This window comes from Athene cunicularia (genome assembly GCF_003259725.1).
Source record: "Athene cunicularia isolate RWA chromosome Z unlocalized genomic scaffold, athCun1 chrZ_part2, whole genome shotgun sequence".
Classification (NCBI taxonomy): domain Eukaryota; kingdom Metazoa; phylum Chordata; class Aves; order Strigiformes; family Strigidae; genus Athene; species Athene cunicularia.
Window position 1 is genome coordinate 8,590,675 of NW_020799143.1, and position 11,294 is coordinate 8,601,968.

Sequence of the window (11,294 nt, forward strand, 5' to 3'; positions counted from 1 at the left end):
TCCCCCTTGGGAAGTTCAAGTGTTGCAGCCACACACGCTGCCCCAAGTCTTTGCCTCCATCGTCTTGCACTGCCTGAGTAATGCAGAGTGTACAAAACACGTGTCAGGTCTTCTGATGTTCTTCTTCTTTTTAAAATCAAATGTAAGTTACTTTACGAGCTGTAATACAGTGGAAAATGAACACTTGCACTCTCCTGCTTTCCATGAGCTGTCCTCTCTCAGTTTCCATTGCCCAGGACTCTAGAAATCCTCTTCACTCTAGTTGCAAGTGAGAGCTGCTCTGGCTCTCATCTGCAGCAGCACATGGCTTTTACAACCTTCCCAGCCTAAAAGAAGCAGTATTTTATGATGTGCCACCAGTTTGTTTATTTGTTTTAGAAGAATCCCCAACCACAGCAGTATTTTCCATTTTCTAGGAGAAGTGCTGTGGGCCAAAAGTGGAAGAATGAGAACTGGGAGAAAATGTCTAACACAAAACCAGTCATATAGAATCAGAAGAAAAGCTCATCCACTCACATGTCCCGTCTCTGGTGTGTACTTAGACCAGAACAAGCTCCTAGAGCATCCTCTGGTATAATATTTCCTGGCTACCAGTCAGACTCAGAGACTTGCTATGCTGGAGGTTGTTACCTTTCTATCTTCAGTGGCCCTTTTAAGGACCTTCCCTCCCTGGCTTTTCCTAATTGCTTTTTGAACCTCTTTATATTTCTGTTACTGAAAGCATCTCATGGTGGTGAGTTTCATCATTTCACACTATGAGAACAGAGGGAGGGGCCGTTGTTTGTCAGCCTGCTGCAAGAGCACAGAAGCACAGGAAAACAGCAACTGCACTGGACTGTGTCAGCATCCAGGACTGATCTGAAAATCAGAGATGCCAGTTGGTGTGGGATTTGTCTGTGCCATGAAGCAGCAACATCTAGTACTAAATAAAAGTTCTTGTCAGCCTCCATCCACGTTAGAGTGGTACAGAGGGCTGGTTCCAGGTCCTGGTCTACTAGCTGAGACCCTGACTGCTAGGATACCAGTACTATTGATCAGTTTTATTGCAGCAGTACCTAAAGGTCCTAACTTGGATCTGATCTGCATTTTCAAGATTCTGTAAGCTTGCAGCTAAAAGACAGTTCAGCTCCTGACAGCTGGACACTGAAATATTTAGTGAGCAAGAGCAGACAGATTCAAGTGGATGCACAAGGCTGTAGATAACCACTACCTTTCTTTTGCCTTTTCTAGATTTGCTGGATGCCTGAGTTGGCACTAGACAGTGCAGGTTTTGGGAACACCTGTCAGACCATAATCAGAAAAGTGAGAAGTCCTTGTTGTTTTTTTGACTCCTTATGATGCAAGGAGCACCATCTGTCCTGGGACAAAGCACAGAGCTGTGTCCAACGCATCCACCAAATTAATCTCTGCTCTTGATATGCCTGGAAGGGGTTAGTTCAATCAAAACTGAAACTCTCTTCTAGTCGATGCTAGCCACTTAGAAAGGCAACAGAAGTGTATATCTCTGTGTTAGGTAACATAGCACTTCCTTGTTGAGATATTTCAAGGGGAGGGTGCCCAGCTCCTTGTCTTTGCTTATTACCTTTACGAAGATGTTTGAAGTCTGAACCATTGCCTGACAGTGAAGGAAAGACAGCCTCTTCCTCTGCAAGCTGCAGTGTGTTTTGAAATAGGTTGTCAATTTCCTTAGTAGTGATAATAATAAATAGTGTCCGTAAAGGTGCTAAGTGATGAGGAAGTCTGCTTGTCCTATTTGTACTTGATGCATGCCAGTATCTGAGTTTTCTGTTGGTCTGCATGATAGCACACAGCTGATGTCTTGCAAATACCTGTCTATAAGGATCAAAGCAATTCAGGAGCTTAAGTTACATTAAATATCTAGAGGTATCTTTCTCACAAGCATTGAAAATGAGATCTAACTCTTTCTTTAAAAAAAAAAAAAACCAAAAAAACCCCACAACATCATATGGTACACTTGCTTTTTGTATGCAAGTATATTAGCCCTAAAAAAAAGCTTTAACTTAATATTTCTTGTACCTCCCTCCCTACAGAATGTTTTGACATGTTGTGGAAAAAAATAAATAGCAACAATTGTGTTTGTATAGTAAATACACACAAAGGTTCTATACCTTTTCAGGTCGACTTCTACATTAGAGTTGAAGAACTGCCAAGAGACTTCTGCAGGCAGAATGATGTTGCAACAGTGTGCAAATGGCTCAAACAAGCCAAAACATGATCATTTATTCCTAGGTAATTGCATCAAATCAAACTTGAAGTAAATGCAATTTTTTCCTGTGGAGGGAGATAATATAATGTAGTTAATATAGAATAGGAAAACAGACTTCAGGAGCAAAATCAGTTCCTAATATAGCTGCAGTGGTATCAGTAGATGTTACTCTGGCAAAGAACGTGACTGACATTATGATATATATACATATACATATATATATATATATATATATATGATATATATATATACATATACATATATATATGTATATGTATATATGTATATACGTATATACGTATATATATACGTATACATATACGTATGTATATACGTATATGTATGTATATACATATATATATGTATATATATATATACATATACATATATATATATATATGATATATATATATATATATGTATATATAAAATGTTTTGACATAATAAAAATATAATATAATATAAATGACCTTTTAAAATGTTAGTAATCACTTCTAACAATGCATTTATTAAATGCCATATTTCCTAATGAGTTAGCTTGAGTGTTGTAAAAGCATTTATCTAAGGGGTTTTTTAAGTGATGAGAGAGGTTTAGCAAAGCGGCATACCTGCCTAGTACTCCAACATTTTCACACAATGCCTTGGACCGTAGTCTGCTCTCCTTATGTCAAGAAGCTGCAATGTAATAGGAAAGCAGGACTTCTGGCCAAGGGGAACACATACTTGTCCCAGATGAATTAATTTGAGAGAGGATGATTATTTTGCCAATATTTCTGTAACAAACAATATTCTCAAAATACATCTGTAGTGTCCCTAAAAATAAGTTTTGTGCTCTGATCAGAATACACTGACTAGGCTTAGCATTTGATTTTCTTCTGTTTTTTTTTTTTTTGGGGGGGGGGTGAATGAGATGATTCTTGAAATAAACTGTGACAAACGTGGGGAAAAAAATCCTCACAAATTTTCGCAAAAATAAATGAACATTGTGTAAAACTGCTCAATCTAAAGCAACTAACTTCTTCATAGAGTTCAAGATCATGAAGTGCATCTATGCCACCAGAAGATTTCACATGGATTTTACTGTCTAAAGAGAAAAGCAAGGGAATGAGGCATGTGAAGTCCCATAATCAGGAGACAGGGCTATGCTGGAGTCCTTGTGTGGGAATGGTGCCTGAGGAGCAAAACTTCTTCAGCTCTCTGGCTAAGATCAGTTCCAGCCAACACTGTGATCCAAAACGCACCCGAGGAGAGAAGAAAGCTGTGGCTGAAACTCTCTAAGAGAACAGGCCTAACCTTCAGTTGATCTGTTTATGTACCTTTTTCAGTCCACACCCTCCTACACACAGCTTGAAGAATACAACGATGTTAAACTATAGAATAACATTTGTATAATGTAAGGAACTGTACCAAGCTCTGAAGAGCAGTGGTGACACAGACTATATTTACCATATGTCTGTACCAAGCACTGAGCATGATCGTGCTTAGTGCCTCCACAAGCTGTCAGACCTGCAGTATGACTATTAGGCAGCCTAGTAGCAGCACTGAATGAAAACTAGAAATGTTTAAGTTCTTAGAATTTGAAGGGAGGGTAGTGAAAGCTGGTTTTTGTTTCATTTCTCCCTCAGCCCACTCTAAACATGTAAAGATGGCAGAGTGCATGTGGGGGTTCTATTAAGGAGACAATAATGGATGAGGAGCATGGAAGAAATGCAGTCTGCGCTGCTTTGCACTCACTGTAATCACCCTGTCTCCCTGCATGGCTGCTCTGTGCAGCCCAGCTTTCAGGCTCAGTTTACCTTCTCCTTAGACTTGCTGTTGCCAGAGTGGCCACAGGAGCCGCAGAACATCACATCTGGGGTGGCCAAGGGAGGTGGAGATCAGCAGCCACTGCAGCTGTCTGTGTGGCAGGCATTTTCCCACATGGTTCCTGGATATCAGTGCTGTGAGCTTCAGTGTCTGTCATCCATCCCCTCACTGCTGGGAACACCTTTGCTCCTCCTGCACCAGTGCAGCCAATCATTTGGAGAGCCTGGCTCAGACACAGCCAGGCATCTCCCATTGTAAGACAATCTCTCATTGCAGACAAAGTCCCATGAGAAGGACCATCCCCTGGGTGTTTCCCTACAGCATGCGTTTCCTGACATGTATTCCTGGTCAGACTGACCACAGGTCAAAGAAAACATTATCAGCTCTTCTTGTGCTCAACGTCTGAAATGAGAGGCAGGTGATTTCCATGGACAGAGTGGGAATCTGGGGTTTTTTTGTTGTTGTTGTTGTTGTTGTTTGTTTTTTGTTTTGTTTTGTTTTGTTTTAATTATCCATTTTTACTATAGGAATATGTTCAGTAAGGTAGGTGGTTCAGCACAGCGTTAAGGGTGGATAATTTCTTGATTTGTTTCTGTGGGCTCACTGCGGGGTATGCAGCTTGCCAGAGACCCCAGGACAATGCAGAAACAGTTTTCCACATGTTGGTTTTCAAGTAAAGGACAAGACTCTTGAGTTCATGTGGGCTAGATTGAGGCATACAGAAGATCCCTTCAGTGCAGGATTATTAAACTTGTCCTAATTTACTCCTTTGAACAACAGTTCGATCTACATGTCCATAAAAGGTTTCCTGATCATATATATGTGTGTGCCTGACATAAATAAAAGACATACTGAAGATATTGGAAAGAGATCCCATAAAATATTTTTACATATAGAAAAATATACAAATAGAACATCTGCGTCTGATCTCTTTAGCTTTATGTTAATTTCTGACAAGTAGATTCAAATTTCTCAGTGCAAGATCCTTGTTCTTTCCGCTATTATAAAACTTCACTTTTAAGCCCAGGCACCAACACGTTGCTCTCTTTTCTCCTCTTTCTCCATACATCTGCATCAGTTTATATTAATTCAGCAAGACAGTTAAAGTCAATGCCTTTCAAACTTGTGCATGTATTACATTCTCCTACTTGATTTTCATTTTAAATAAAACTTTGTTATTCATCTACTCAGAGACCAGGAAAGGGACAATTTGGCTGCAAAAGGACATGCTCTGGAATCAAACAGCAGGGCTTGTGGAATGGGTGCAGCTCCACATCTGAGTTTTGATTCACCTTCATCCTCCATCGTTTGGGGTTTTCTGGGTCTAGCAGTAATCCAAGCAGCTCATTTTGACAGATTTAGAGTGTTTCATACGGTAATTGGAATCTCACTGCTTTAATGTCTTCATTCAAACAGTTTCTCTGATCATGACACTGAAAGGGAAGGCTTATGCTATACATAGCTTTATGTGGGAAAAAAAAGGAGGTTTATGTGATTATGGTAATAGTCATAAAAATGAGCAGACAAAGAATAATTTAAAATTCATTTATTCATAACAGCAGAAGTTAATATTCTTCTTGCCGACAAAAGAGTTTCAGACATTAATCTTTTCTCCTGAATTTCTGCTATTCTGCAGAGCTAGTCTGGGTTGCTTCAGTATTACAGATGAACTAACTTGGTTTTCTGTCCTTTTTAGTCTCTTCAAAATGCTGGTTTTCCTTAAATAAATAATGCTGATTCCATGAAGATGGTATCAAAGCTGTCTTCCAACTTTCCTGCAGATTTATATAAGTATTTGAACAGAACACTGAATTCTGTTCTGTTTTGCAGCTAAGCATTTTACTCATACAGAATAAATCATTTCCCTACAACTGAAGATTTAACATTTAAGCAATTTAGCATATCCTGTCATAATCTGAGAATTTCTTGTTAATGGTGCATTTGCTTCGGGAACACAGGACTACTGTGTGTGCATGCCTGCTTACATATGTTATTTATACTATTTAAGTAAGGTACTGGGTTTTTTTTTTTTTTTTTTTTTTTTTTCTATTCTTTCTTTTTTGTGTGTGGCTTTTTTTTTTTTTTTCCCCTGATGATCCTCCTCTATTTTTTCAGCGTCTGTCTTATCAAAGATGGTTCAAACCTCCCTAAATGTAATTTTAAACTGAGCTCATAAAGGGCTGGCAACAATTTCAAATACTTAACTAGTTACTTGGGACCAAATTATGTACTCCCTTGGCCTGAATTTGTCAAAAGCCTTGCAGTTGAAAGCAGAAAAAAATTTGGCATGTAGCCATGAGAGAATTCAAGAGTGGAGAGTAAAGGCACAGTGATTCAGATTAATCTCTGTATTAACTTCACTGAAGCAATACATCTGGAACATATTAAAACAATTTTGCTATGTGATCTGTCAGCTATGTGCTATCATTCCAGAGAACAGCTCTTTAAAGCCCTGTCCTCCAGGTTAAATGAATTTAGCAATGGTGAACTGGCAGGTCACAGGAGATGCTTTTTCTTAGAGGTGTCTGTGGGGGGAATCTGCAGTTTATGGTGTTAGGCCCAATGCCTTTTCATGATTTTATCAGAGAGCTGAAGATACAGGAAAAATTGCTGTTAATAAATTTGTAGATGACAACAGGAACAGATCTGCTATAGAAATATGAGTGTCGAGAAGGCAGAAAATTTCTAAAGAGCAGTCTGGCCATTTGCCTTTTTCTTAATATCTGTTGGTTAATAAGAATCTTCTGATCACCCATGTCTTGTGTGTGTGTGTATGGAAATAACATAGTTCTATTTTTTGTTAAACCTTGGTGACCTCTGGCGGTCAAGAAGCTCACTAGTGAGCAAGAAGCATGCTCACTCTACCTGAGAGGTGCATAGCTGAAGAGGGGGCTTTGTCCTTTGGTTTAGACAGGGGTTGGATGAGACCACTCATTCGGGTTATCCAGATCCACTGGTATGTGCTCTACCTTCCCTGGCAATCTCTGCAGTTTTGGAAACTTGGCTGGTTTGAGCTGATTTTGTTTACAGCTTTGTTGAGTATATGGCAGGGGACCATTGCTCCAAGAGCTTTAAGGGAAGTGACCTTTTGGTTTATTCCTTGTCACATGCAGACTGTGAGAAGCAGAAACAAATAAGCTGTTGGCATCACAGTACTGATCTGAAGCGGTTTTGAGTTACAGGGCAGAAAAAAAGAGGTGAACTCCTGACTTGAAATTTATGGGCACTTGGTTACTTAATCTAAGAGAGTATTGTCTTCTTTCTGAGTCCTTCAGCTTCACCTAGTCACCTAAATCTAGATAAACATTTTTCAATTAAAAAAAAAAAAAAAAAGTGGTATGCTGTAACTAAAAGGGTAAAAAAAAAAATCAGTTCCAAAAATACACCCTGCCACAAAAAGAGACACCTTTCCAGAATGTAAGAAAAATCCCAACCAACAGCATGCACATCTGGCCTGCACATCATCATTCCTGTGATGACATCTAGTGTCTCCTTTCTTTGCTGCTTCTTTGCACAGGCAGGGAGACTGGCATTCCTGCTGGGACACCCCCAAAACATGCAGCCTGCAACAAGGGAAAAGGAAACAATTCACTGGGGTGATCAGCACTTGTCTAAGAGACAGAAACAGCACTTCTACCAAACCTCAAACCACATTGTCTGAGGTTTACATGGGCATTCTTAGTCTCTGTCCCTGGCTCACCAGGAGTGAGTGTGCTGCATGGCTGTGCTGGGGCTGTGATGCTGTTGTCACCCTACAGGGCAGGATGTGAGGGGCTCCCCAGCAGTGGTAGGAAGGGGCACTACATGCTTTTTTGCCATTTCACCCCTGCCTGGACTACCCCCTACTCCAGAAGCCTCTCAAGGCTGAGACCTGAGCAGTGTCCTTTGCACAAGACCTGCCAAGGGGCAAATGAGTTTCTCTGGTTGGCAGTGAAATTGGTGAAGAATTATGGTCAGCCCAACTGGAAGACCAAAGGCCATGCAGAGGTGCAGGAGCAGTGAGCATGCAGCAGTATCTGCAAGGTTTTCTTCCTGGAATGGGTAAAGCTTGGACAAGCTCACTCAGCTTCTGTGGGCTTGCTGCAACCAACCGTGAGACTGGAATGTACAGTGGTGAGGATAATATATTTCTGAAATAAGGTGTATTTATACAGGTTTCCATGTTGCTAAGCAGAGCTTAAGGAAAATAATCAACCAGTGAAGGCACATTAGTTTAGCCTTACATTGACCACAAAGATGAAATGCCTTTTTTAACAGTGAGCTATCACAGTGCCCTTACAGACATGGTACAACTGCCAGAGTGCAAGCTGAGCCTTATTGCTGGCCCAAACATCCCAGATCCAATTTCCATCTCCTTTGTTAGTTTATGAGTGGAAAACTGTCTTTCCCAAAGTTTTTTTCACATGTGTGGTTTGTCTGTCCCCCTTCCTATTCCACCCTGCCTTTTGGAGTTACTGATTTCCAGGTGAATCCTAAAGGCATGAAGGCATATCCCCTAGCCAGGGCATGAGCAGACTGGCAGCAGATCAGCTTCTTGAAGGAGGACAAAGAACTGGCTTCATTTACTAGTTATAGGGATAAATGCCCCTTCCCTCTGGAGTACATGTCCCAGTATAGATGACATTTCCAGTGTGTGATGTCTATGTTAGGTAAAGAGGGTGCAGCATTTGGTTTTTTGTTACACAGTGGGCTGAAGGTCTAATAAACCCCAGCCTGAGGGATTTGGACCACAACATCTCTCGTGGCAAGGGACTGTCCCACCTCCTTTCCCCTCTCCTCCACCCCTTGCCACGCCCTGTCCTGTGACGGGCATTCTGAAGATTGTGACACGCATGGGTGCCGAGGCGACAGTCAGCCACTGAGGCACAAGGGGGATTCCCACTGCCTCCAGGCCAGCAGGGAAAGTGCCAGCACCCTTGCCATTACTACAGGTTCACACAGGTGAGTTGGGTCCATACCACATAGGGAGGGAAGGAAGGATCCTGGGAGGCCCCCAGCAAGGCCACTTGAAGCCCCCAGCTACTGTTTCATGTTTGCAGCACACAGCCTCCTTGGTACAAGCCTGCCTGATTTTTGCTCTAGAGAGGTTCAGACCCACACAAGATTTATGTTAAATGGCAGTCTGCAAACCGCCTTGAGACCCAGAGCCCCTGGGTGAAGCACAGGGCTGTAGGAGAGGCTGAGTATTTCAAAAGGGTTCCAGGCCATCTCACAAGCAGCAGGAATCAGCTGCTGAAATTGTGGTGAACTGCTTTACAATCCGAGTGATGGCTTTTATGTTCTCAAGATTCCTGATACTTGGTTGCAGTGGTCTAAGTTGATCAGTAGTGGACCATTTACTGGTGGGGGGAGGAGAACAAGCTAATTCAAGGAGCAATTCAAGGGATGAAGTGTGATGGGGAAAGACAGGGACAACTGCTTGGTGGCTACTTGCAATGTCTGTGAGATTTAGGCAGTTATCTGGGGCTGGACAGGCAAATCTGGACTCGATTTATCATCAAATAACAGGCAAAGCATAAAACAGTTTAAAAATGCAAGTATTTGTTATTGAGACAGTTCAACTGAAACTTGTATTTCAGAGGTTCAAAAGGTTCAGCAGTCTTGAGTGCCCCATTCCTTCACATCCAGGGATCGTTAATTCACTCCACAGCCCCACCTTCACCCCTTCTTTGCCTCAGGTCCTAACCTGTCCTTCCCCCAATCCTGCCTGGATTCCAGGTGTTCTGTATCAACACCTGTGTGGTTGTCATGGTTGTCCCATGGTGCAGATACCTGTGGGTGGCATCCCTTGTTCTGTGGAAGACAAGGTGTGTTGGACATGGGTGTGTGTCCAGCAGCTCCAGATGGTCCTCAGCTCCTTCCCTGATAACTTATTTTCTCCACAGCAGCAAGATGTCGGGGGTAGAAAACACTTTCCGTAAATTTGCAATATACGGTGACACATCTGCCAGTGGCAACAACATGACAGGGAAAAACTTCTCCAAGATGTGCAAAGAGTGTGGAGTGATGGATGGCAAAGCCGTGACCAGCACTGACGTTGACATCGTATTCAACAGAGTCAAGTGAGTGTCACAGGGAGGCATGGTGGGCAGCACAGCCAGGCAGGAGAAGGAAATGGCAGGAGGCAGGCAGGCTCTCATGCAATGGGAGCCCTGGGGGTTCCCCATCCCACTACCACTGAGTGGTGAGGTAACATTCCTCTTGGTCTTTCCTTGCCATAGAACCAAAGGTGCCCGCACCATCACCTTTGCTGAGTTCCAGCAGGCCATGAAGGAGCTCTGCATCAAGCGCTTCAAGGGTAAATCACCAGAAGACGCACTGCAGGCTGTGTATGGCCTCATCGAGGGGAAGGAGCCCAGAAGCGTGGGAGCCACGGTGAGGATGAATTTCTTCACCTGCTGTGCACCTTGAGCTGCTATGGGACCATTCATCCCTGTTCTAGGGACATGTGGCTGTCCTCACATGCAGCAAAGAGTTTGTGAGGTATTGTTTGTGAGCTATTTCCTGATGTTGGCTCTATCTTGCTGCCTCCTTTCCTGCAGAAAGCCACCAAGGTTGGTGGGGTCGAGAGGCTGACAGACACTAGCAAATACACCGGCAGCCACAAAGAGCGTTTTGATGGGAGTGGCAAAGGGAAGGGTCTTGCTGGCCGCCAGGATCTGATGGACAACAGCGGCTATGTTGGAGCCTACAAAGGAGCTGGCACATATGACCAGATGCACTAGGACTGAAACTGTTCAAGGAAACAAGGACTGTTCTCCTCTAACATAGGAGAAGAGACAAATAAACATCTTGTGCAACCTGCCTTCTGCATTTGTGCACCCCAAATCTGACAGGGTGGGAATGCATGGGGTGGGCACTGGATGACTCAGAAGAGTGGTGCAGGTTCCCCATCTGACCATGTTTTGATTGCTGTTAAATTCAAGTACAAGCTAGCCTTGGCTAGGTTCTCCACTGCCATCACACTACTTTGCATTTTCAGTCAAGTGAACAGTAGCTTAGTCTCTGAATATTCACTCATATTTTTATTCTCCCCTCCTAACACACTATACTTTTTGCTGTGAATTTTGAGTTGGGGATCAGTGTGTGCATGTTTTTGTATAGCTACACTGGGTTACATTTGAGTTGGTGATTTCTGGTGACAGACAGCCCACCAGTGGTGCCTGACCACACCTTGAAGAGTGCTCTTACAAGGCATAGGAAGCAACATGTACCACACTCTGGAGAGAAAGGGGGTACCAGTAACACCAGTTCCTGATTT

The 11,294-nt window shown here is 42.6% G+C and overlaps 1 protein-coding gene across 2 annotated transcripts in view; it reads left to right on the plus strand.

The window, feature by feature from the left end:
- The window catches only part of TPPP2 (tubulin polymerization promoting protein family member 2), a 68,018-nt gene extending 57,184 nt beyond the window's left edge, over positions 1–10,834 (plus strand). The window contains exons 2-4 of one of the 2 annotated variants that reach the window (XM_026866236.1): positions 9,917–10,095; positions 10,255–10,408; positions 10,576–10,834. In XM_026866236.1, coding sequence (XP_026722037.1) covers positions 9,926–10,095; positions 10,255–10,408; positions 10,576–10,758 — 507 coding nt within the window. In that variant the 5' untranslated portion in view covers positions 9,917–9,925 and the 3' untranslated portion in view covers positions 10,759–10,834. Of the gene's footprint in view, positions 1–8,921; positions 10,096–10,254; positions 10,409–10,575 lie in introns of those variants that run through there. The other variant, XM_026866235.1, reaches the window with a different exon arrangement.
- Positions 10,835–11,294: the final 460 nt, after the last annotated feature.